Genomic DNA, 26,067 nt, shown 5'->3' with positions numbered 1-26,067 from the left:
CGGCCGGAGGTGAACGGGCTTGGTGCCACTGATTCGGGTGTTTAGCATTCATATGCCTGCGCATACTGGTGGTAGTTAAGCTAGTAGTGGTGGAACCCCTGCTGATCCTGGTTTGGCAAAGGTTGCACACCACAGTCCGTCGGTCATCCGGTGTTTTCCTTAAAGAACCTCCAGACTTCTGAAAATCTAGCCCTCGCCGCGGGAGCCCTCGCCACGGGAGCTTCACTACGTGACACATTTGGCGCTGATGCACCTGCTCTGGCCCTGCCTCTCCGTCTGGCCCCACCACTGCCTCTTTCAACCTGTTCTGCTATAGGACTCTCCTCCGTCTCAGAAGCACTGTGTTCACCCGGCCTCTCAACCCAGCTTGGGTCTGTCACCTCATCATCCTCCGATCCCTCAGTCTGCTCCCCCCTCGGACTTCCTGCCCTGACAACAACTTCACCACTGTCTGACAACCGTGTCTCCTCATCGTCGGACACCTCTTTACACACTTCTGCCACTACGTCAAGAAGGTCATCATCACCCACAGACTGCGACTGGTGGAAAACCTGGGCATCGGAAAATTGCTCAGCAGCAACCGGACAAGTGGTTTGTGACTGTGGGAAGGGTCCAGAAAACAGTTCCTCAGAGTATGCCGGTTCAAATGCCAAATTTTCCTGGGAGGGGGCAGACTGGGGGGGAGGAGGCTGAGGTGCAGGAGCTGGAGGAGTGCCGATTTCGGTGACATGGGTGGACTGCGTGGAAGACTGACTGGTGGACAAATTGCTCGAAGCATTGTCGGCAATCCACGACATCACCTGTTCGCACTGTTCTGGCCTCAACAGTGCTCTACCACGAGTCCCAGTAACTTCAGACATGAACCTAGGGAGTGTAGCTCTGCGGCGTTCCCCTGCTCCCTCATCAGCAGGTGGTGTCTCACCCCGCCCAGGACCACGGCCTCTGACCCCTGCAGTAGTTGGACGCCCACGTCCCCGCCCTCGTCCTCTACCCCTAGCCCTCGGGTTAAACATTTTGAAAATGAAAGTTATAACTTTAATTTTTTTTTAACTTTTTTTTTGTGTTTTTTAGTTTTTAAAACCAAACGATGCTATCCTATTGCTATGGCTATTTTCTAGCCAACTATGAAAGCACACTGCTATGCCAGATGAGATGACGCTGTGTTATGAAAAAATAAACGTAAAATAAAAAGGAAATGGCAGACTGTGCCTAATTGAAATCCAACCCCTAATAAATTATCCCACTTCGGTCTTTGCGATGGATATGTGCGTCACTAAGCGCTAAACACAGCGGTCGCAAGTCTCACTCCAAATTCCTCACAATTGGCTAGTATATGCACTGCAGCAAGGACAGCCACCAGCAGATCAACCAGAAATAAAATATATATAACGCTATTGTAGGCGTAAGTAAGCTGTTTGGATTCTCCTTTGGCTATTTTCCAGCCAAGTATGAAAGCACACTGATGAGATGACGCTGAGTTATGAAAAAATAAACGTAAAATAAAAAGGAAATGGCAGACTGTGCCTAATTGAAATCCAACCCCTAATAAATTATCCCACTTCGGTCTTTGCGATGGATATGTGCGTCACTAAGCGCTAAACACAGCGGTCGCAAGTCTCACTCCAAATTCCTCACAATTGGCTAGTATATGCACTGCAGCAAGGACAGCCACCAGCAGATCAACCAGAAATAAAATATATATAACGCTATTGTAGGCGTAAGCCGTTTGGATTCTCCTTTGGCTATTTTCTAGCCAAGTATGAAAGCACACTGATGAGATGACGGTGAGTTATGAAAAAATAAACGTAAAATAAAAAGGAAATGGCAGACTGTGCCTAATTGAAATCAAACCCCTAATAAATTTTCCCACTTTGGTGTTTGAGGTGGATATGTGTGTCACTAAGAGCTAAACACAACGGTAGCAAGTCCCCCTGCAAATTCCTCACAATATGGTACTAGCTGCACTACTAGTGCCAGCAAGCCCAGCCACAAGCAAACAAAAAAAAAAAAAGTATAACGTTATTTTAGCCCTAAGAAGGGCTGTTGGGTTCTTGTAGAATCACTCCTGCCTAACACTATTCTAATAGAACACCCTAACGCTTTCCCTGACCAGCAGCAGCTCTCTCCCTAGCGGCATCCAGACACAGAATGATCCGAGCAGCGCGGGCAGCGGCTAGTCTATCCCAGGGTCACCTGATCTGGCCAGCCAACCACTGCTATCGACGTGTAAGGGTACCACGTCATGCTGGGTGGAGTGCAGAGTCTCCTGGCTTGTGATTGGCTCTGTTTCTGGCCGCCAAAAAGCAAAACGGCGGGAGCTGCCATTTTCTCGAGCGGGCGAAGTATTCGTCCGAGCAACGAGCAGTTTTGAGTACGCTAATGCTCGAACGAGCATCAAGCTCGGACGAGTATGTTCGCTCATCTCTAATCGACAATTAAAGTCTTAGACATTTTACTTTTTTTCATATCTTCTTCTATAGTATTGCGAGCATTAAAAATAAGAACATTACTGTTTATACTGAAGTTTATATGACCTCCAGATCTTCTGATGTCTGACACTGCATGACACATTTTCTTGCAACAATTGTAATGATGTAACATGATGATAAGAAAATTTTCTTTTCAAAGCCAATGTCTAAAAGTAATTTTTAAACTTTTTAAAATCTCTTTGAATGCTGAGTTAGAAATGTTTGTGTGGGGAACTTAAAGAAAAATAACTGCCCTATGTGGACAGTACAGCATATATAATACTTTCTTTCAGGGCCAGATTAAGGTTGGTGGGGGGCCCTCGGAGCAAAATCTTGTGGAGGCCCCAACTGAGTGTAGCGTGCAAACATGTCCTCCTGCTCACTATCCACTATCCCAACGTACACAGGTACATACAGCCGATTCGCCCCCAGTAACACAGCTACATAAAGCTGATTCACCCCCAGTAACACAGCTACATACAGCCCACAGTAATACATCTTTATATCTACCTTCACCCCTACCAGACATGCAGTCCCAGGTTACAAACACCTCAGCCAGCACCAGCAATGCAGTCCCATGTAACATACACTTCAGCTTGCACAGCCACACAGTCCCATGTAATACGCACCTCAGCCTGCACCAGACACACATTCCCTATAATCTGGCCCTGCTTTGTTTTAAATGTCTATTTTGTTACATACAATACACATTTTCCTGTTCAGATTTAAGTGTATCTCATTCAGCTACATTTTTGAAATAAAAAAACATAAATAAAATTTAGCAGAATAAATATAACCTTTTAAAGTGGCAGTATATTAGTGGTGATCACGCATGGAGCCAATCCGTAGAAGAGTATCCAAACACACATCAAGGTTGATGTCACTACATTGTAAGGAATACATATGGGTATCAACTATTACTATACATAAATAAATATATGCTATTTAGTAACTTAATACTGCAAGACCTTCTGCAGGGGATGCTAAACTGATTTTGCCGGAATTCTTGCATAATTTACTTCAAAGCAGCTTTGTGTTATATGTATTATTGATTTTAAATGGTGAGTTTTACAACTAGTTTAGTTTACTTTGAACTTTCTTATTTTTAGACCGCATTACTGAATATTTCCTACTATGCCTAAAATCAACTATAAGGGATACTGGTGGGAAAAATATTCATATTTTTATACACTTTTAGATTAAGGGGGGGGGATAACACTAAAATAACTGAATTTGTGGCTCACCACATGCTGTTTCTGGTTCTAATATCAAAAGTCCTGAGTTCCAACCCTCTGACACACAATACAAAAATTACGATAATATTAAAAGGCAGTTGAGGAGCAGTGTGGTGAGAGAAGAATGCCCCCTTTGTAAGAGGGACGGGGTCTATTTCCTGCCATGACAGAGAAAACCTTCCAAACTAAAAATAAGCTGAAACTTATGAGATACATTTTTTTATTAAAAAAGGTGTTTTCTCTGTGGCCCTGATCAATTTTTTTTTTTTTCCACGGACAAACGCTTTAAATCTAAGAATATAACAAAATACACAATGTGACGTAATATAGACATTTCAAGTTATATGCAATGATGTAATATGGCAATATACAATATACCTGATAAGCTAAATAATCAACAATAAATAACTGTACAAGCCGATAGCGGTAAATCCCTGTGTGTCTAGCTATTGATTGTACTGATGAATGTGATCGTATGGACGCCCTTTCACCTGTGCACTTATATACTTATACCAAGTACATGAGCTACACAAAGCCTTTTTGTATTAAATACACCAATAAATCCCAAATCATTAGAAAGGCTTTCTGCTGTCATTCCTTAAACTGCAACAGCCCTGACATTAGACGTGGTTTACAATGCATGGGTACGTTTTGGCTTGTAGTATAATTCTTGTCCTACAAAATATATATTGTAGCTTTTTCTGCTTAATAATTTTTGTTTTATAACATAAAAAGTAAACTGTAGATAAGTACTACTGCTAAACCTGCTGTCTCAGTGATAAACTACAGACACTTGTTGTTATTGCTGTACATGGGAGGAAATGTGAGTTACAATATGAGATTTATTTCATTGCCCGGTCCAATTACAGTAGTGTATACTGGAAGCGACCACAAACAAAATCTAATTTTGCCCATTCTCCAGTTTATAACACGATACATTGTCCTACAAACCTAAATTACATGTCTGACTTTTTCAAACTTAGTGGTTACTAAAAGCAAGTACTATGTAAGATTTTGTTGGTAACTTATTAAGCCCATCTTCCTGCCCAGCTAACATTGCTAAAGTAGCATTGTACCTTATACCTGTCAGCTAAACGTATGGCTTTGAAGGTGCATGGTAACTCCTTAACTACCTGGCCCTGGCAATTAAATGGTTAACACCATGGGGAATGGGGCATTAAAGGGATGAACATGACTAAATGCACAATATTTATTTTAATGTATATGCAAATTAGCATCTTCTGAACAAAGGATATGACCAAGAGGTCCAGTGCACTCACTTTTGCTCCATTTAATTAAGTAGTTGGGAATTGTCATTAACCGCTAATTTGGAGGTACTGGGTCATAAAACTGAAAAAGAAATGGTGGATCTATGCTCACATCCCAGTCCACTGAAAAGCTAATTTGCGCCATGTATTACCTCAAGAAAATGATAAAAGCTACTACAAGATCATGTGTTTGGCTTATATGTGATCCCAAAACTGATTGGTGGAGGTCCTACTGATAAAACCTCAATGATCTTAAGAAGGTCTTAATGTTTGGTGGTTTATCTCTGTTAGACTGATGGAGAATGCCAAGGCCTCTTACCCCAGCATTTATCTGTATGGGATAGGGACGTTGTTGTAAGGGGATGCATCAATTTTTGGTCCTTCTTGTTTTTGCCAGAAATACATTTTTCCTTTTATTTTTAGAGAGAGAATATGCTCAATATTGACCCATGTATTCATGGGCAGTACAGATATTTTTCCCACTGTGCAGTAAAGGGCATTTTTTCACATCTTTCCTAGTTGTAGGATTGTATAGTTCTGCATTAATTGGGCCTAAAGAATTGCCTTCTATACCATGATCCGTCCTTACTACCCTGTGACTCTCCATGATGTAAATGACATGTTGACAATACCATGAGAGTAATTGGGACACTGGTCTTAGGCTACCCTTTGGTAGCGCCTGATTGGTTGTGTTGGGCCACCTGTGGTGGTTTATCTACAAGAAGGTTGAGACCCCCTCCATGGTGCAGAGTGAGGTCCTGGCTGTATGAATGATTATGATGCATGGGGGTCATAATGCTTCCCTGTTTCAAAAGACACTGGCATGATAAATCCTTCTTTGGACCTTCAAACCCTGCTTATTATTAAAAATTTTTTCAATGTGGCTTTATTTGATAATTGATGTCTTTTTATTAAATTTATTTTTGGAAGAAATGCTATAACACTGAAGACTGTACCGCTATACATGTAGCTAGATTGATATTTAACGATTACGTTTTTTCTGTAATTATAAACTTGCTGTGACTGAAGTTGTTTACTCTGTGTTCCTGGGTAACGGGACATTCGTCAACGTAACGGGACATGACGTAACGTCATTTCCGGTATTAGTCTCAGTTGACGGTGTCATCTCTCCCTAGTGATGGGGCATGCAAAATTGGCAGAAAGATAGAACATGTTCTTTACCTCGTGTATAGTGTGTTACGGTGCCGCAGTTTGCCCATTGCTGTCTATGGGGACATATAGATATCCCCACGATGGTCGCATAAATGTAACCTAATGGCGATCTTTAAAAACACTGAGATTTTTACAACTACCTTTGTGCATTTTAATTTTTGATTAGTTTCATTGTATGTAATGTGTAATAAATATGACCATGAGCCTTATACTACTCATATTCCTCACTCCCCCCCCCCCCCCTCAGCGTAATTAGCTTAATGGAGCTAGCTAGTGTTACCTGGCTCGGGAGGGTGCAGAGCTTCAAAGAATTTCCCCAGCCGCATCATCTCTGAAGACTTGAGCCGATTTTCCTTCCAATTTTCAAACAGACAAAGAGCCATAAAACTCATAAGACCAATACGTTGATTGGGGACAGTTATGGAGCTATGGTCCATCTCAGCCCAAGGGCAATTATATTTTTGGATTTCTTTTGTAAATCACGATGGTCCAATTACTGGGACTCTAACATCCAGGTTTGGTATCAATGCAATCCAGGGATTCACCCCGTTCCAATTATACCAGAACCATGACCCTGTGACTTCCCCTTGAGAAGCTATGATTTCTCCAGGGTCCTGAATGTAATACCAGCTCGGAGGGACCCATGACCCCTCCTTGGGGTGGGCAGAGGTGGTATTGTATTGAAAATAGAATACACTGTATTACATAATATGCTAATTAGACTGAGGGGCTTTATATATGTGCATTTTTCACTATTAACATTAGCTAAAAAAAAATACAGAAATGTGTTTTACCTGTGTACCAGGTAAAGAAACACTTTTATCATCAATGTTGTAGGACTTGGACCCTTCGAGCCAGGATTAACAGGTTACCTGCGCCCCAATTCTGCTCAGAAATATAGGACTGATAATATTACTGGTGCTGTCTATCCTCTTGTAGAGCCTTATTTTCAATTATAGGAACAATATTGCACCTTTCTATCCTAGCAAATACAAAGTACAGATTTCTAGGCAGACACTTTATAATTTCCTTACCTTTACTCTTACTGTTACAGTAGCTATTCCAGGGGGCATGCTTCCCATGGCATCAAAAGCTTCAACTAGAAATACATATACAGCCTCCTTGCCTGCGAATGATTCATAGTCTAGCGGTTTCAAAAGAGATAGCTCTCCAGTTGACGGGTTTATTTGAAAAAGCTGCAAAACTTCCTGGGTTCTTATCCGATAAGTTACATTAGCACCAAGATCAGCATCCTTTGCCTGAAACACAATAAACAGATCAATATTAAAATCAAAGCAGACAAAGCTGGTGAATAAAGCAGGTTGAAGGGCAGGAATAATTGAACTAGAGAAAATATATGTATTGAGTTTCAGAGAAGTCTCTAAAATAGAATTGAACGCTTACAGTTGTTTTGCTTTTTGTTATGGGTCATTTTAATGCATTGATCAGGAGAAAATATAAACAGTTCAGCAGATATTTATCTGGAATTTCTGTCACATCCCCGGTAAGTGTGCCTTCTGCAATCTCTCAACTTGATTAGAATTGATCTTTAACTGTTGCATTAACTTGAGTCATCGCAGAGACTCCTCCAAGTCTCGTTCCTCCAGTTATAGTTAACACTGCTGTAAGCATTTTTTATAAAAGATCTCCCTGGGGTAAGGGCAAGACACATTGGAGGAAAAGTCTTGTACTTTTCTTAAAACGCTGAACCAAGACTAGAAGAAAAAGTTTGCTTGTGGCCTGTTTACCTATAAAAATAATTCTCCTCCAAAATCATGTGAAAATGAGCAGAGAAGAGGCCTTTAATGCCTGACATGAGTTAAATGTAGAGACTGCAGACACCCTCTTCCTTCAGTTGTATAGTACCTAGAAACTTTTTTTTTTGTCTTATTAAAGATAAAAAAAACTCACCTTTCAGATAGCACTAGACTTGTGATACTATGAGCTACGGTTAAAGAAAGAGGCAGAAACTGAATAAAGCTCCAATTTCAACTATGTCAGTAGCTGCCTTTATTTCCGGTTCCGAGATAAGTTTGTGTCGGTTTGAGCAAGTTCCAGTACATTTTTTCGTGTCATATTAAAGATTAGAATCTTAACTCATCACAGGCAAATTACGACTCCTTTCTGTTTTCAAACAACTTTGGCAGCCCACACAAAAAACAGACGCAAACAGCGTAATAAATGTGAGTCTTTACAGATCTGGTCTGCAATGATAGACACAGCCAAGCCATGATAAGACTGCAAAGTCCCTGCCCCTGACCCCAAAAGTTTGCTTGCTTGCCAATTAGATGTAGAGCTATGGCCAAGGTATACTAAAATATTATTCACGAGACCCTCTTTTTTTTGCCAGGAAGGTAATAATGTGAAAATGGTTGCACCCAAGATCTCCATCTTCTGCTATGTGGAAGGGACTGGTCAATTCTATCATATCCTATGAGAGGAGAATATACGAAATGCAGGAAACGTCCCAACAAGTTTGGGAAGATATGGGATTGCTGGTGTGACTCTACACTCCTCCTTTCCCACATTCTGACCCCTTTTTTACTGATACTAAACGCCCTTTGTCTGTTGGTAACCTAATTAACTGTCCCATGATGCTATGTTCCTTATCCATGATGCTATGTTCCTTATCCATGATGCTATGTTCCTTATTGATTAGGTGGCACTAACCCTATGTTCCTTATTTCTTTGCAACAATGTAAACACGGTTTCCTTTGTTATCCCGTTACATGTTTCTTATAATTTGCTGTGAATACTTGTATGTTACTAGAACAATGTAACTTACTTTACTATACTGTACAACATTCTGGGGCTCATTTACTAAGGGCCACAGACCGATTTCTTAATGCGGCACACATCGGAATTTTTTTTTTGGATGCACGTGATTGTATTTTGGCGCATAGGCGCCAGCTTTTATGCGACACAAATCGGGGTCGTGGCCGTAGGACGATCCAATGGATTCAGACTACGTGCAGGATTTAACAATTCAAATTGTGTCGCAGGACATGCACTCACATACACCAGGAAGAAGAAGGTGAACTCCGGTGGACCTGAGCGGGGAAGCGACAAATGCAGGATCTAGGGCGCACGATCTTGATGATTCGTGGCAGACTTAATCCTCCTCGGACAACGCACCTCGGGGATCGCGCAGAGACCAGGTAAGTAAATGTGCCCCTCTGTGTTCTTCTCAATGAAACATTTACTAAACTATTCTTCTTGAAGGGGACTGGTATAAACTAGGACTTTGCATTCTTTTTTTTAATCTATTCTTATTTTTTGACATTATCTATAGATTTATATATATATTTCACTGTACTAAGCTTAAGTTGCAAGCTAGCATCTTTATTCGTCCGCTTGATTCGTCCAATTGATGCCCCATTGCTGCAAGGCTTGAATCCAATCCTGTTTTGGGCTCAGGAAACTCAATCAAAAATTGCTAGAAAAAAGGGAATGCATAATTCTTTCCAAAATTCACTTTGGTAAATATGGATACATAGAGCCATTTTTGTTATTTGCTTCTACTAAGGCCAACACTTTCTTTCAAAAACCATTACCTTATCAGACATCATATTTAAGGGATAGATATAAGTACTGGGTAGTCCAAAGGAGGGAGCAAGATGGCATCAAGCTTTTACTTTTGACTACAACTTTTATTTCTTGCGTGTCACTGGATTAGACTTGTAAAGAAAGTAAATTTGAAGCAAATGACTTTATCATGCCATTGAGAAAGCTGTATGACATTGGGTACTGATTATCATCTAAGCCTTCCTTATTTGCACTACTGTGGTATATACAAGCCACAACAATGAACCAGGTTATCATTAGTATTTCTGTGTATACAAAGCAAAATCTGTTCAATATACCTATGAATATTTACTAATTGGAAACAAAGGTAAATGCTAATGTTCGTGGAGCAGTAATATCCTAGGAGGAACCTAGTAGAAGGCAAGTGTTTAAAGTGAGTCACAGAGGGATGCCATATGGGATATAAAGGCCTTCATTATATTACAATGAATAATGACAAAATCATAATTTGTACTTCAAAACAGAGACTAATTTTAATGAACACTTAAAACTATAAGTATATAAATTTAGTTTGACAGAAGAAAATCAGCTTTTCAAATGATTTGATGTTTTTGTTTTTAATGGTCTTTACTATCCGTGGGCATAGTGAGTTCTGGGTATATACATTTTGAAAAATAAATCTCCCCCCTATGTTTTTTAATGCGTGCCGGTGTATAATGAAGACACCACCTTCCTACTAGATACATAAGGGTCCAGCGTCCCGATTTATCTGGCAGGCAGCTTGTGCTGGTGTGCCGTTCCAGGCCCTGGCGAGCGTAGAATTGAACTTCAGTCCTGAACGGGCCATATCGATTGTGCAGGAATGCCCACTTGGCAAGGAGGTGGTGTAAAGGGGGTAATAATAGAAATTACTGGCAGTTCACAAGTAACTGCGATTATTTCAGGGCTTGTTGCCAGAAAACTGGTGTACAAGCCTTGATAAAGTCCTCTACAGTACCTTTAACTTATCTAAAGGAGTTTGCAACCTGATTGGTTGTCTTCAGAAAGGTGACGACAGAGAAGGTCATTCAGTGTAGTATAGTGACTGCATGGAGACACCACAATCTGGCACATTTCCATACAACTATCTTCCAAAAGGTTTTCTATGGCTGTGGTCCAGTTTGGAAGTCATGGATTGCAGATTTGCAACGTATGCATTAAAAGGAACGTTGAATGTGCATTGAAATTACAATTCACTCTGCGATAAAACAGTCCTCATACATGTTTGTCAATGGACAAAATATAAAAAAAAAAGGTAATGAGTTTTTTTTGATCCACACTTTGACAACATCCAGGGAAGTTGTCTTTGTTGAGTCTATACATAGTGTGTAAACTTAATATGGGGGGATTAGATTACTGTGGTGTCCCAGTAATCAAGAAACCATTTTCTAGCCCATTGCTTACACACAGCTCAAATCAATTATCTAAGTCTCTCTCCTGCTTGGCTTTTCTTTACAAGTTGTTTTTTATTTATTTTATAATTTTTTTTTACGGTATTGAATTTTAGATGCACCCAGACTATAGTTCATGTAATTCCTAGTCTTTCCTCAACCAATATTATACTGTGTGCTCCTGCTGATTTCTCATGTAGAATGAATGTTTTATAAAACCAGAATCTGCCTGTTAGTGTTTTGTAGTATATTTTGGTTTACATGGAGTAGTGTGCTTACTTTCATCCTGGTTATCTACTGAAAGTCGTTATCAGGGTTTAAGATATAACTTGGTCCCTACTTTCTCTAGGGACCAATTTGACAAGCTCTGTGCAGCGCTGCGTAATCTGTGTGCGCTATATAAATAAAGAATTATTATTATTATCTTGTACCCTGACAGAATCTGTTTATGATTAATTAAAAAAAAACAACACAAGACTTGTCTGTGCTGCCGACTCCTCAGCTCTCAGCCCCCACATTTGTTTTGAATGACTTTAGCAACCACAGGACATCACTTCTCTCTCACACTGCTCTGGTTTGATTTTGATCCACTCTTCTTCCAATCTATTCCACAGTTGTGTGACTGTTGTGGGTTTCTTGGCCATAATTTTTTCATAAAGCATTTTCCAGAGGTTTCTATTGGGTTTAGATCGAGATTCTGGACTGCCAATTTGTTTTGTTTCTGGTTCAAGGAGCTGCTTTACCTGTTTTGCAGTTTGACAAGGGGCATAGCCCTGCATAAAAATTGTTGACTGATTGAGTGAAGAACTCAAGAAAGTAACCAAGTGTTTAAGAAGGTTCTATTACACACTTGCATTCACTCTGCCATGTAGCTGTATGAAAGGTCCAACTGCTCCAGCTGGTCCAAAATTCCCCAAACCATGGCACTTCCTCCACCACTTTTCACTGAATTTTTGCAGTTTGGATTCAGTATTTTCCCAGTATGTGGACAAACATAATGTTCCCATCAGATCCAATTAAATGAAACTTGGACCACTTCTCCTTTAACCACACTACATGCTCCTCAACAAAGGTGAGATTTAGGAAAGCTCTGTACAAAAGCTCACCACAAAAATAACCGACATCTAAAAGAGAGCCCCTCCTCAAAAGGGTCGTGGGGGCTTTTATTATCATCTAATATTTATTTTATAATTTATCTCATATTTAGAATTCTGCGTGGTGTCCATGGTGCTTACTTGGTCTGTTGTAAAAATATTTCATATTTAACTAGTCTATGCATTCCATAAACTTTATTTTAAGATTTTCCAATATATAGTGATGTGACAGTCTAGAGACACTAGTTAAATTAACAGTTGAATTATGGCAGTGATGCTGCAGGAAAATGAAAATATAACTCAGTATCTGCTGATGATTCTAAACCTGCTAGATATACAACCTCTTACATAAGGATAGTCGAAAGAAAACAGAATGAAAAAGAATAAGTCAGAAGAACAGCTACTGTATCCTTATAAGCTGCTTTACTCACCTGAACTTGTAGAAAAATGGCTCCTGGCATCATGTTCTCTGGTACAGCGACAGCATATGAGGCATTTGTAAATACAGGGCTGTTGTCATCAATATCAATAACTTTAATAGTCAGTGTTATTGTAGAACGACGGGAGTCAGTGGGGGCTCCATCTGCTGCCTCTACAATAAGTTCATAATAGTCTCTTATTTCCCTGTCCAGCTTTACAGACGTATAAATACTGCCATTGGATGTGATCCGGAAAACATTATTGAGGTTTGCCAGGCTATAACGAACTTGACCATTGACTCCAGCATCAGGATCTGTTGCCTAAAAGGAAGATGGAATAAAGTTAATAATTCAATTGATGACAAGTCAGCTTTAGAATTCTCTATGCTCTATTAACACAATTTTCTAGCTTTAGTCACTTTTTAAGGAAAAAATACTATCGACTGATTGAGGCCAGGAAGGAATTTATTCTCTTTAACAAGGTCATCTTTGAAACCCAGATTCTGGGTTAGGAATTGTGTAAATAATAATAAATCCCAAACTATGCCTTCAGTGCTACCTTAAATAAGGCAGCCGTAAATCAATGCCCAAATCAATGTCCTGTATTGTACAAATGAGATGTAACAACAATGAAAGAGCTCTGTCTACAGACGAGAGTAAAAGACTTTCTGGTTTGGCTATTATCCCACATCACTAGACTTCTTGATATAGTGTGCCATTGATGTCCTTAAAAGAAGCTGGCTTTTTCAGGTAGCATAATTTTTTTTTTCCCACCCTGAAAACTAATTGCATATTCCCTACAAAGTAATAGGCTGAAACAGGTACAAAAAAATGTCCATGACCTTGTCGCTGACCTTGCGGGTACCACATATTCCCAGATTGGCGGCCTAACAGCCAATCCAGCAAATGAAGGCCCCTGGCTACTAGCTATGGCTATGATTGGTCATCCACCCTGACTGATCATTGCCATGGCTAGTAGCTAGGGGTGTTTATTTGTCAGATTGACTGTTAGGATGCCAATTCGGCAATTTGTCCTGGTCAGGCGGTCGATCCCAAACAGGAACAGCAGGTCCACTCATCTCTAGTCCCTGCTACTAATAATATATATGACTACATATTATTTTTTAAGCATTGAAGCCTTTAAACAACATTTGCTATTGAATCCTGTTACAGAGGTAAGCGTCTCGATTTCTCATAATTTTTCGATAGTTTGAATAGCATAATGAACAGTATTCGTTTCAGACCAAATCTTTATTTTTTTGGGAAAAAAAATCTGGAAAAAATGTAATACGACCCTATAGTAGTAATAATTAAAAAAACAAACACATATCAACTTATTGGTGGGTGCCTGGGGAGTGGGGTGAAAAAATTATAAGGGGCAGTTAAATTAGCCAACTTACGGCTACTATTTCCTATTTATGACATGTATCGGGCTTATTAAGTGGGTAGAAGAAGATGTGTTCAAATTCTGGTTGATAAAGATGTAGAAAATTGTGCATGTTTTGGGAAAGTAACAGTCACCTCCTTAACATTCAATCAGGAATGGACTTTGTTTCCTTGAAAAAAACCTTTGGATATAATTTTGGTTAAGGTGTCCGTGGCTTGTGTCTCCTTTAAGCTTCAGTTCATATTGAAAAGCAATTGATACACAGCTTTCGAGTTTCTGTCTCTAAGAATAATTTGGGCAGCTTTTACCGGTTATCTACCTAGCCATTAGTTCCCCTCGCTACTCATTTGATCATTGCCTACTGGTGTATTGTCACATCGGACACTGCAGGATCCGTGCCCATAAATAGCCATGGATGATAATCAGAGTAGCATAACAAGATGACCCGTCCAAAGCAAACCTCACTCCGTAATTGTTCAGCTGAGTCTGTAATTGACACGTTTCGCCAAGATTTAATATGCAGCAGAAATCTAATCCCATTGAATGTCGCACATAACTCAGCATATTACTTGCACTGATGCCACACTGGAGATTTAGCGTTAACTAACATAACAATATTTATTAGTAATAGAAACTGCAAACCAGCAGATCATTGTACACTTCAACACACGGAATGATAATTCCAAACTGCCCTTGTCACATTGTGAAGGTCCAGTCATTATTTTTTCCCTAAAGCTTTATTACAGTATTTTGTTAGTCATGTAGTCATTTGCTGCCATCTTTTCAACTCTGTTTGTTATAGCTGACAAATCCCCAGGTTGTAGAAGTGCAGCAAATAATTGGAAACAATGGCAACCATTTAATTGCCGTTCCTGTAGTATCAGGTAGAGAAATAAGGGGAAGCAGAACAATGGATTTCATTTTATAAATGTTACAAAAGCAAATATTTTGTTTTAGGTTTTATTTTCAGAAAATATTTATGTGTAGCCTATTTTCGATGGAAATATTCAAAACTATATTATGAGTTTGGTTAAATTAAAGATTTTTTTTGTATTGTGTGCGGGGGGGATATGGTGAACAATTTGTAATACAGGCAGTCCCCTGGTTACATACAAGATAGGTTCTTTCGATTTGTACTTAAGCCGAATTTGTATGCAAGTCAGAACTTTATATTTTATAATTGTAGCTTCAAACTAAATATTTTTTTGTCCCAATGACAATTGGATTTTCTAATTTTTTTTGCTGTGATGGAACCAAGGATTATCAATAAAGCTTCATTACAAACACCTTACAGCCAATCATTGCAGGCTGGGACTAAGGCAAAGTTTCCAGAGACTTCACCAGAGGTCACAGTGGGCAGAGGGGCCCGTCTGTAACCAAGGGGTCTGTAAGTCTGGTTCCTTAAGTAGGGGACTGCCTGTATACTTCATTAATGAATTCTGCTTATTTTGTAATAAAAATCAAGATACTCCCTCCCATGGGGATGCATATACCAGCCAGTACAGTGTTTGTCTATGGAGGATGCATGAGCTAACATCTTATCTCCCTCCCAGCTTTGAGATGGGAGTATTAATCCCTTCACTTTCATCTTGATCTTTGAAAATAATGCTCATAGCATACTAAAGCCAAGGAGAGAGCAGGAAGGGTTGACCTTACAGCTGTGTAAAACTAGAAAAGGAGAGAGAGACACCTGTTCTTAATCTGGTAGACAGATTTGCCATAGCAATGTAGAAATAACAATTTAACTAAGGGGCACATTTAGAGATGAGCGAGCACTAAAATGCTCGGGTGCTCGTTATTCGAGACGAACTTTTCCTGATGCTCGAGTGCTCGTCTCGAATAACGAGCCCCATTGAAGTCAATGGGAGACTCGAGCATTTTTCAAAGGGACCATGGTTCGGGAATAAAATGTGTTAATTAATTGAAAAAGAATCTCTTCTGATAAGTGATCAGATGTATGCAAACATCTGCAATCTATTCTTCACTGTTCCGCGCGTATATTATCTCCCGACAAGTTAGCAGATGTGAAGAACAGTGAAGAATAGAATAAAAACAGTGAACACAAGATCATTTAAGTGAAAAACACAGTGAAGAATAGATTGCAGATGTTCAGCACATCTGCTTACTTGTCGGGAGGTACGCTGTCCCGGGATCCGCTGCTCTTCTTCCACTGAAGTCTCCCCGATGTCTCCGTGCCGCTGCCCGATGTCTCCGTGCCGCTGCCCGATGTCTCCGTGCCGCTGCCCGATGTCTCCGTGCCGCTGCCCGATGTCTCCGTGCCGCTGCCCGATGTCACCGTGCCCCGATGTCACCGTGCCCCGATGTCTCCGTGCCCCGATGTCTCCGTGCCCCTATGTCTCCGTGCCCCTATGTCTCCGTGCCCCTATGTCTCCGTGCCCCTATGTCTCCGTGCCCCTATGTCTCCGTGCCCCTATGTCTCCGTGCCCCTATGTCTCCGTGCCGCTCCGTGTCGCTGCCCGATGTCTCCGTGCCACTGCCCGATGTCTCCGTGCCGCGATGTCTCCGTGCCGCTCCCCGATGTCTCCGTGCCGCTCCCCGATGTCTCTGTGCTGCTCCCCGGTGTCTCTGTGCTGCTCCCCTTTGTCTCTGTCCTGCTCACCGTGTTCTTCAATGTGTTCTTCACACATATATATTGTTCTTCACATGCTATTTTGTTCGCACCGTTCCGCGCGTATCTTCCGACAAGTAAGCAGATGTGCCGAACATCTGTAATCTATTCTTCACTGTGTTCTTTACTGTGTTTTTCACTTAAATGATCCTGTGTTCACTGTGTTCACTGTTTTTATTCTATTCTTCATTGTTCTTCACTGTGTTTTTTTAATTAAATGCTCGATCTCGAGCAGGGGAAATACTCGTCCGAGCAACGAGCCGTTTCGAGTACCTTAATACTCGAACGAGCATCAAGCTCGGACGAGTATACTCGCTCATCTCTAGGCACATTGTAAAACTGTTGTTTTATAAACTAAGCAGAATTTGTTAGTGAGCTACCGTATATACTCAATTATAAACTGAGTTTTTTTTGCTGAAAAAACCTCACTCGGCTTATTCTATTAAAAAAAAAACCTCTCTACTCACCTTTCCAAACTCCCTGGCAGGTCCTCTTCTTGCTTCCGGTGCTCTGGCTCTGTCTTGGAATATTCGCACAGAGGTTGCTGGCTATATACTAGTGGGTATAGTCTGGATGTCTAAATACTGGGGGGCAGGGGTTGGCTGGCTGTCTAGATACTGGGGGGTACGGGCTGGCTGGCTAGCTATATACTGGAGGGGAATGGGCAGGCAGGGTATATACTAAGGGACATTGGCTGGCTTTATACTGGATGTCATGGTCAGCATTGGCCGGCAGGCTATATACTAGGGTTATGGGTTGCCTAGCTATTCACTAGGGTTCATGGGTTGGTTAGCTATATACTGGGGGAAGGGGACTGACTAACAATATACTGGCTGGAGGCTGTAACAAATGCATTTTCCACCCTATGCTTATACTAGAGTCAATAGGTTTTTCCACATTTTTGTCTTAAAATTAAATACCTGTGCTTTTATTCAAGGATATAAATAATTATCTGAAACGATGGTTATACTTTAAGGATACCAAATTTTGCAAACTGTGTGTCATTGGGGCACACAAGATATAAGGGCACATTGGTAGTTTGAAAGCTGGATGCTCAGTCTAATGAGTTTGCATACAAATATACCATATCCTATGGGCTTTTCACACTTGCATAATTCCCATCCATATTTTATCTGTGATTTTTGTGGCCAAAATAACTCCACAAACAAATGGACAGTACAACAGCCGCATGCAATCTGTTTTTTCCCCCCTCAGTTGATGCTGGAGAACCTGGTGTTCATTTTAGCGAAACATCCAATTTTTTTTTTTGTGGACATGAAAAAGACGGATAACAGACAAATCCAGATACAGTTAATACATGGACTGTAATTTTTGTGAGTGCACAGCTGTCTCACTAGTGTGAATGAAGCCTTAGCAAAGGGTTGGCCAGGGAGTCGGGGTTGGTCACCTCTATGAGTCTCACAGATCTCAAAAATGGGTGGCCGTGTATGTCTATCTCAATGGATGGAAGGTTATTAAACTAAATACATTTGTATGGGACCCATGAAAAAACAAAGCTCGACTTTCTCAGGCACAGCTTTCTCCACCATTTTGACATTTTACACCAGAATAATGCTTCAAGGGGATACTCTAGTTTGGATGTCCATTTAGTTCCCTAGTATTTGCAGTCTATACAGAAGCAGAAAATCAGGCATTTTTTTAAATACTTTGTTTTCCCTTGCAGCACAAATAAAAAGAAAATACTTCACGAGTCCCTAAGCAATTGCAGAAATGACAGCAATTAAAGTAAATATGGTTTTAATTTCACTTATTGAAACACAATTGTATTTTATAATGAATCGTGCTCACAATAATGAACCTGGCTACAAAAACTGTACTAAAACTATCCTATCGTCAATAAACAAGACTATAACACTGTAAGTGTTTTACAATTCTTCTGGGGCAGCTAATACGACAACATCGCTGCTGAGGCTTTATGTGTCATGGCTTAACCTAACAAGAAGGCTAAGTGAATGCCATAAGACCCTGGGGCACCAAAGAGAATTTTAAATATTCTCATAGATTTTTCTAGTACAACTGCAGGGTAGCGTGCTTAGTTTGGTTTATGATTTTAAAGGAAACCTACCATTTAGAATGGCAGGGGTAAGCTGTAAGTACCGAGCACCTGTATCGCGGTTTTAACACTTTTTAAACTTTAGAGCAGAAGGGGCTTCTCCGCTATTTCCTATGTAGGCGCGCGCACGATCGAAGCGCACGCAGCGCCAAAGCCTGTTCTGCTCTAAAGTTTAAAAAGTGTTAAAACCGCGATACCGCGGTTTATAACACTAACGAAAGTAAGTACCGGCACCAGCTCACCCTGAGCTGGTGCTCGGTACTTAAAGCCTACCCCTACCATTATAAAAGGTAGGTTTCCTATAAAGTGACTTGCATCTTGAAGACTCAGTCGTAACTGTATCAAGATTTTCACAACTTAACTAAACGAATTATTGTCTTCTATGGGGGGGTCGTTATTTTCAAAGACAATGGCCAGTACAGGATAGATTGGAACTGAAAATGTGTCACCGAAAGTGAGAATGTAGCATAGACTTCCAAGCAAAGTCTACTCCTATAAGGAATATGTTTATTGTGCACGCAGGGCAGCTTTTATGCACAAAACCTACTTACATTATATGTACTGTATACACATTACTAAGTGTACAGGCAGTCCCCAGGTTACGTACAAGAGAGATTCTGTAGGTTTGTTCTTAAGTTGAATTTGTATGTAAGTCGATACTGTATACTTTATGATTGTAACCCCAGACAACATTTTTTTGGCCTCTGTCACATTTGGATTTTAACCCCTTAGGGACATGGGCCTTTTTCGTTTTTGCATTTTCATTTTTCACACCCCACCTTCAAAAATCTGTAACTTTTTTTATTTTTCCATGTAAAGAGCTCTGTTTGGGCTTGTTTTCTGTGTAACCAATTGAACTTCATAGTGATGGTATTTATTATTCCATGCCGTATACTGGGAAGCGGGAAAAAAATTCAGAATGCAGTGAAAATGATGAAAAAACGCATTTGCGCCGTTTTCTTGTGGGCTTGGATTTTACAGTTTTCACTGAGCGCCCCAAGTCACATATCTATTTTATTTTTTGGTTCGGTATGATCACGAGGATACCAAATTTGTATAGGTTTTATAATGTTTTCATACGCGATGATACCTAATGTGTTTATGATTTTTACTGTTTATTTATATTTATATCAGTTCTAGGGAAAGGGGGGTGATTTAAACTTTTACTTTTTTCCATACACCCCTGGCCGTGCAAGGACGATATAGTTCGTCCTCAATCGGCAAGGTGTTAAAAATGTTGGATTCCCATAAGAACCAGGATTAACAATAAAGTTTAATTGCAGACACCTTTAATTACTGTTATAGCTGATTATTGTAGCCTAGGGCTAAAGTACAGAAAATTACCAACATCCAGAGGTCCGTTTGTAACTAGGGGTCGTCTGTAAGTCGGGTGTTCTTAAGTAGGGGACCGCCTGTATTGTCTCAGCATGCAGTAGGGTTACAGGATAGTGCTTCATAACAGGATCTGACAATGTAGTTTTGCTATGGTTTTACTATGGTTTATCAGAAAAACTATTACAAAGCTATATAGTGTGGGACATGTATCACTCCTATTGCTTACTTTTTCTTTTTTTGTGCAACTTTTTGTGAGGCAGTTTGAGACTTTTTAGGTGCAGAATCAAGCAGCGTACCAAAGTGATCTGCCTCCAGGATGTAATGCAGTGGCCGGATTTATCTCTGTAGCCCATTTGTTTAACGTGTAAGACTTTTGGGCTCTGAAATTGTCCCATTCTTGCACCTAATAAGTCCCAAAACAGAGCATGCTAGACCCAGACTTACTTTTGGGAGCTACTATTTGGGATTAAAAAGTGCCACATCACGAAAGTTGCAAAAGTGAGACTAAACAGGCAACTCATCACATGTATCACAAAGGGGGCAAATTAAGATTGATTGCAATGATTAAGTAGGACAACTTCAGGAAACCTGAAAAAGTGGCAGCCGAAAAATTATGATGCTTGTGTCCCAGTATGTTTTAAAACTGTGGCTAAACTGCTGTGGTAAAACTCAGGCCAAGTTTTTAACCGGTTCATGAAATATGTTGTAGTTTAGAGAGAATGTAAATTACACAGTAGATATTTTGCTACTAAAGCACCCTCTTCTGTACAAGAGGACTCAAGTTCTATGCAACTGTCGGACTTTGGGTCCGAGTTTGACAGTTGTTGGGAATGGCCAAGTGGTGATCTCCTTTTTCAGCTGTTAAATTGGCAATATGAATCTGGTTCAACAAAATTACAAATATTGGGACTGATTCTTGTAATAATAGTAGAGGCTGTCCCCTACTTAAAGGACACCTGCCATCAGGTCTGTGTTACTTGTCCTGTCACTACTACCTGTTGAAGCAGCTCACAAGGATCCATCCCAGCCTTTATCTAGTAATTTCATACATTAATCATTGCAAAATCATCTTTTCTTTATTATGTAAATGAGGCTGGTCACATGGTCAGAGGCAGTGATGTCACCCCTGTTACCCCTCCCCTCTCCTCCCCCTGCTCATGTCTGTGTGCAATGTATAGTAAAGCATTGCTAGTGTGTGTGCTGTGTCTGCTGACATGCTCCATCCTCCTAATACACAGACATCAGCTACACAAGTGCCTGACATGTTCTGCTATATCATGGCTGCAGCCTGGAGCTGTTGTATCTCTCCTATACACACACACAGGCTGCAGGGGGCGGGGCCAGCACCAGGAATCACATGTAGCAGCCATCACAGCATTACACAGGCTGTCAGTCATGCACTGGGGGTGTGGCTGTGCCTCCCACTCATGAATAAGCTGGACAGCTTGAATATGCTAATGACTCATTGGACATTTCACAGGTCCTCATTGCTTAAGTTTACAGGCATGTAGAGGGACAATGAAGGGATAGGAGCAATGCTTTCTAATGGCAGTTTATGAAAATATATTTAGATTAGGGGGGGTTATTGTGCATGACGGGTTCTCTTTAAGAACACTCGACTTACATACGACCCCTAGTTACAAACGGACCACTGGATATTGGTAATTTATTGTACTTTAGTCCTAGGCTACAATAAACAGCTATAACAGTTATCACATGTGTCTGTAATGAAGCTTTATGGATAATCCTGGTTTTTATGACAACCCAACATTTTAAAAATCCAATTGTCACAGAGACCAAAAAAGTTCTGGCTGGGATGATAAAATATACAGTTCCGACTTTTCAACTTAAGAACAAACCTACAGACCCTATCTTGTATGTAACCCGGGGATTGCCTGTACACAGTAGTCCACATAACCTCATATATGGCAGGCTACTTCATACAGGGGGCCCCCAAATTCCTTAGCTTTAAAGAGAACCCGTCATGGAAAATAACCCCCCTAAACTAAATATATTTTCATAAACTGCCATTTGAGAGAATTGCCTCTATCCCTTCATTGTCCCTCTACATGCCTGTAAACCTAAGCAATGAGGTCCTAAAGCTATATGCAAATGACCTGTGAAATGTCCAATGAAGCATTAGCATATTCAAGCTGTCCACTCTATTCATGAGTGGGAGGCACAGCCACACCCCCAGTGCATGACTGACAGCCTGTATAATGATGTGAGGCTGTATAATGATGTGCTTCCTGGTGCTGGTGGCCACGCCGCCTGCAGCCTGTGTGTGTGTATAGGAGAGATACAACAGCTCCAGGCAGCCATGTTACAGCAGAATATGTCAGATTCATGTGTAGCTGATGTCTGTGTCTCTCACCTGTATATTAGGAGGATGCAGCATGTCAGCAGATGCAGCACACACTAGCCATGCTTTACTATACATTACACACAGACATGAGCAGGGGGAGGAGAGGGGAGGGGGGAACAGGGGTGACATCACTGCCTCTGACCATGTGACCAGCCTCATTTACATGATAAAAAATAGATGATTTTACAATGAATAATGTATGAAATAACTAGATAAATGCTGGGATGGATCCTTGTGAGCTGCTCCAACAGGTAGAGGTGACAGGACTAGTGGCAGAGACCTGATGACAGGTGTCCTTTAAGATGCCACAACACAAGTCTCTATAGGATATATACACTCACCGGCCACTTTATTAGGTACACCATGCTAGTAGCGGTTTGGACCCCCTTTTGCCTTCAGAACTGCCTCAATTCTTCGTGGCATAGATTCAACAAGGTGCTGGAAGCATTCCTCAGAGATTTTGGTCCATACTGACATGATGGCATCACACAGTTGCCGCAGATTTGTCGGCTGCACATCCATGATGCGAATCTCCCGTTCCACCACATCCCAAAGATCCTCTATTGGATTGAGATCTGGTGACTGTGGAGGCCATTTGAGTGCAGTGACCTCATTGTCATGTTCAAGAAACCAGTCTGAGATGATTCCAGCTTTATGACATGGCGCATTATCCTGCTGAAAGTAGCCATCAGATGTTGGGTACATTGTGCTCATAAAGGGATGGACATGGTCAGCAACAATACTCAGGTAGGCTGTGGCGTTGCAACGATGCTCAATTGGTACCAAGGGGCCCAAAGAGTGCCAAGAAAATATTCCCCACACCATGACACCACCACCAGCAGCCTGAACCGTTGATACAAGGCAGGATGGATCCATGCTTTCATGTTGTTGACGCCAAATTCTGACCCTACCATCCGAATGTCGCAGCAGAAATCGAGACTCATCAGACCAGGCAACGTTTTTCCAATCTTCTACTGTCCAATTTTGATGAGCTTGTGCAAATTGTAGCCTCAGTTTCCTGTTCTTAGCTGAAAGGAGTGGCACCCGGTGTGGTCTTCTGCTGCTGTAGCCCATCTGCCTCAAAGTTCGACGTACTGTGCGTTCAGAGATGCTCTTCTGCCTACCTTGGTTGTAACGGGTGGCGATTTGAGTAACTGTTGCCTTTTTATCAGCTCGAACCAGTCTGCCCATTCTCCTCTGACCTCAACAAGGCATTTCCGCCCACAGAACTGCCGCTCACTGGATGTTTTTTCTTTTTCGGACCATTCTCTGTAAACCCTAGAGATGGTTGTGCATGAAAATCCCAGTAGATCAGCAGTTTCTGAAATACTCAAACCAGCCCTTCTGGCACCAACAACCATGCCACGTTCAAAGGCACTCAAATCACCTTTCTTCCCCATACTGATGCTTGGTTTGAACTGCAGGAGATTGTCTTGACCATGTCTACATGCACTGAGTTGCCGCCATGTGATTGGCTGATTAGAAATTAAGTGTTAACGAGCAGTTGGACAGGTGTACCTAATAAAGTGGCCGGTGAGTGTATGTCTTGAGCATATCCTCCTGATGAATGCAATCTAATTGTGACAACATGAAACACTGAAACAATTGCAACAAAACAAAAACATAAAACTCTAGCCAGTGTCAACCATACAATTGTATTGGAATTTATAAGGGAATATTTAGAATAATACATACACACACAAATAAAAAACAGTCACAACTACTTGCATCCTTTTTTGTAAAAGTAACAATTCTTCTCCTTGGCTCCACAGAAAACAGTTTCCAAATCAGATATGCAAGCAGTTTCAATTATCGTCTGAAGAGGCACAAATCTGTCAAACATTGTACACCAAATGGATAAAATGCCAGTGTTTGTTATCCCAGAGGAAAGAGAATATTGAGCAAATAAATGGCAAATAGGACACATCATCATGTAGTACACTGCATTCCCAGAGCAGGACATTACTAATGTATAAATGCACATTGTGCCCCAAAAGAGATCTAAGTCTGTGCTGAATAATGTAAGTCATACCTAGCTTGTAGAAGCTGGATGTAATGTCTGCACAGCCATATTATTATACCTATAAAATCTCTGATTAATGGTACACTTGGTGGAAATTAAATATTGGTTTGGCTCTTCCAGGCTTGAGAAAGGATCACACTGTAGATAGATAAAGTACTCCCTAATCAGTTTACTGAAACTTCTACCCACTGTATTCAGGAACATTGCAAGTCCCAGTGAGATGTTCTAAATAGACTGGGAATTCTGGGGTCATCCTATCCTGTAGGCAGTCCCAGATGTCCCGTTGAAATCCATGGAGCATAAGAAATTATCATTCTGTACTTCACTGACTTCCACAGGACGGCTTATAGGAGAGCCAATTCCACAAGTTACTGTGGAGATAATGGTTCAAGATGGATGTAACTACCCCTGTAGCAGTTACTAAGGGACCCCCAAGGGGGTGCTGCACAGAAGTACTCAGTAAATGATATGCAGCGTTATAGTGTACAAAACTCCAGCCTCCACAGTCCTCTACTTTAGGCATAAGGAAAACAACATTGTAGGTACATTTTTCTCCATTATTGCGAGATGAACTGTATATGTGCCTCCACAGTGAGACATAGCCGCTTCAGAGCCTAAGGATAAAGTACAGTAAATTACCAACATCCGGAGGTCCGTTTGTAACTAGGAGTCCTCTGTAAGTCGGGTGTTCTTAAGTAGGGGACCACCTGTATTCTTATATCTTCTCTCTACTCCCTAGCTCTTGACATAGTTTCCACTTGCCCATGTCTTAATATAATTTTCTTTTTATGATAAGGGAAATCTGGCTGGATATAATGAAAAATATAAAGCCAGGAAGCATATAATTTTGGATATCATGCCTTCATGCATAAATAGGCCCTCCCGCTCTGGCCGCCTGATGTATCTGTTGGCCATCTGCACTGCTGGACTATTCTACGCTTGTCCCTGCACTATAAACTTAGCCTGTACTGTGCTGGGTGTAGTCCTGGGGAAGGAACCTCACCGACCCACTCCCTCTATTGCGTGGAGGTGGCTTAAGCCAGAAATTTTTTTTTTTTTTTTTCCATTAACAATAAATCACATCTGCCTTTTTTAAGATATACTTAAGACAATTGCTGCTTATAGCCCTTTGTAATGCAGCCGGTTAGAGAGGGCATATTTGTTATCTTTGCATTGGGCCCCGACTTGTCTGAGAAGGATTTCCCTAACCTACACTTTAGGATTTTGACATGAGCAATTGAAGACAAACTAAGCAGCTTCCTGTTCTTTCAAGTGTTTTATTCCTCCCTTATAATTCCTTTATCCTTGCACACACTGTATAAAACCTGGCAAAGTATTACTGTACACATCAGCCCGACAATTTGTTTAAATAAGCTTTTTATGTGATGGTAGGAATCAAGTCAAGAGCTCTGCGAGCGAGCGAGCCTGCCTCACTTGTTTACCCACATAAATAAAACTGCGAGTATTTTGCAGGAAAAAGAAATATAAATCTGTAATTATCAGTGAACTGTCAGGAAGTTCCCACCAAGGTTTAATTCCCGGGCGAGGTGCTCTGTGCGAGAGACTATAATGGAACCATTTATCTTCTTGGAAATCAATTGAAACTTAATTAAAATTGTTATAAGTAAATTCTCACGTTTCT

At 40.9% G+C, this 26,067-nt stretch overlaps 1 protein-coding gene across 1 annotated transcript in view; it reads right to left on the bottom strand.

The window, feature by feature from the left end:
• PCDH15 (protocadherin related 15) overlaps positions 1–26,067 on the bottom strand; it is a 934,666-nt gene that overhangs the window by 256,649 nt on the left and 651,950 nt on the right. The window contains exons 20-21 of the mRNA XM_072131129.1: positions 12,625–12,933; positions 7,179–7,403 (exon numbers count right to left, since the gene is read on the bottom strand). Of these exons, the coding sequence (XP_071987230.1) occupies positions 7,179–7,403; positions 12,625–12,933 (534 nt within the window). The remainder of the gene's footprint in view (positions 1–7,178; positions 7,404–12,624; positions 12,934–26,067) is intronic.

Source organism: Engystomops pustulosus, chromosome 11 (genome assembly GCF_040894005.1).
Source record: "Engystomops pustulosus chromosome 11, aEngPut4.maternal, whole genome shotgun sequence".
NCBI classification, from domain to species: Eukaryota; Metazoa; Chordata; class Amphibia; order Anura; family Leptodactylidae; genus Engystomops; species Engystomops pustulosus.
Note: the sequence above shows the minus strand (reverse complement) of the source record. Positions and strands in the feature narration are given on the sequence as shown.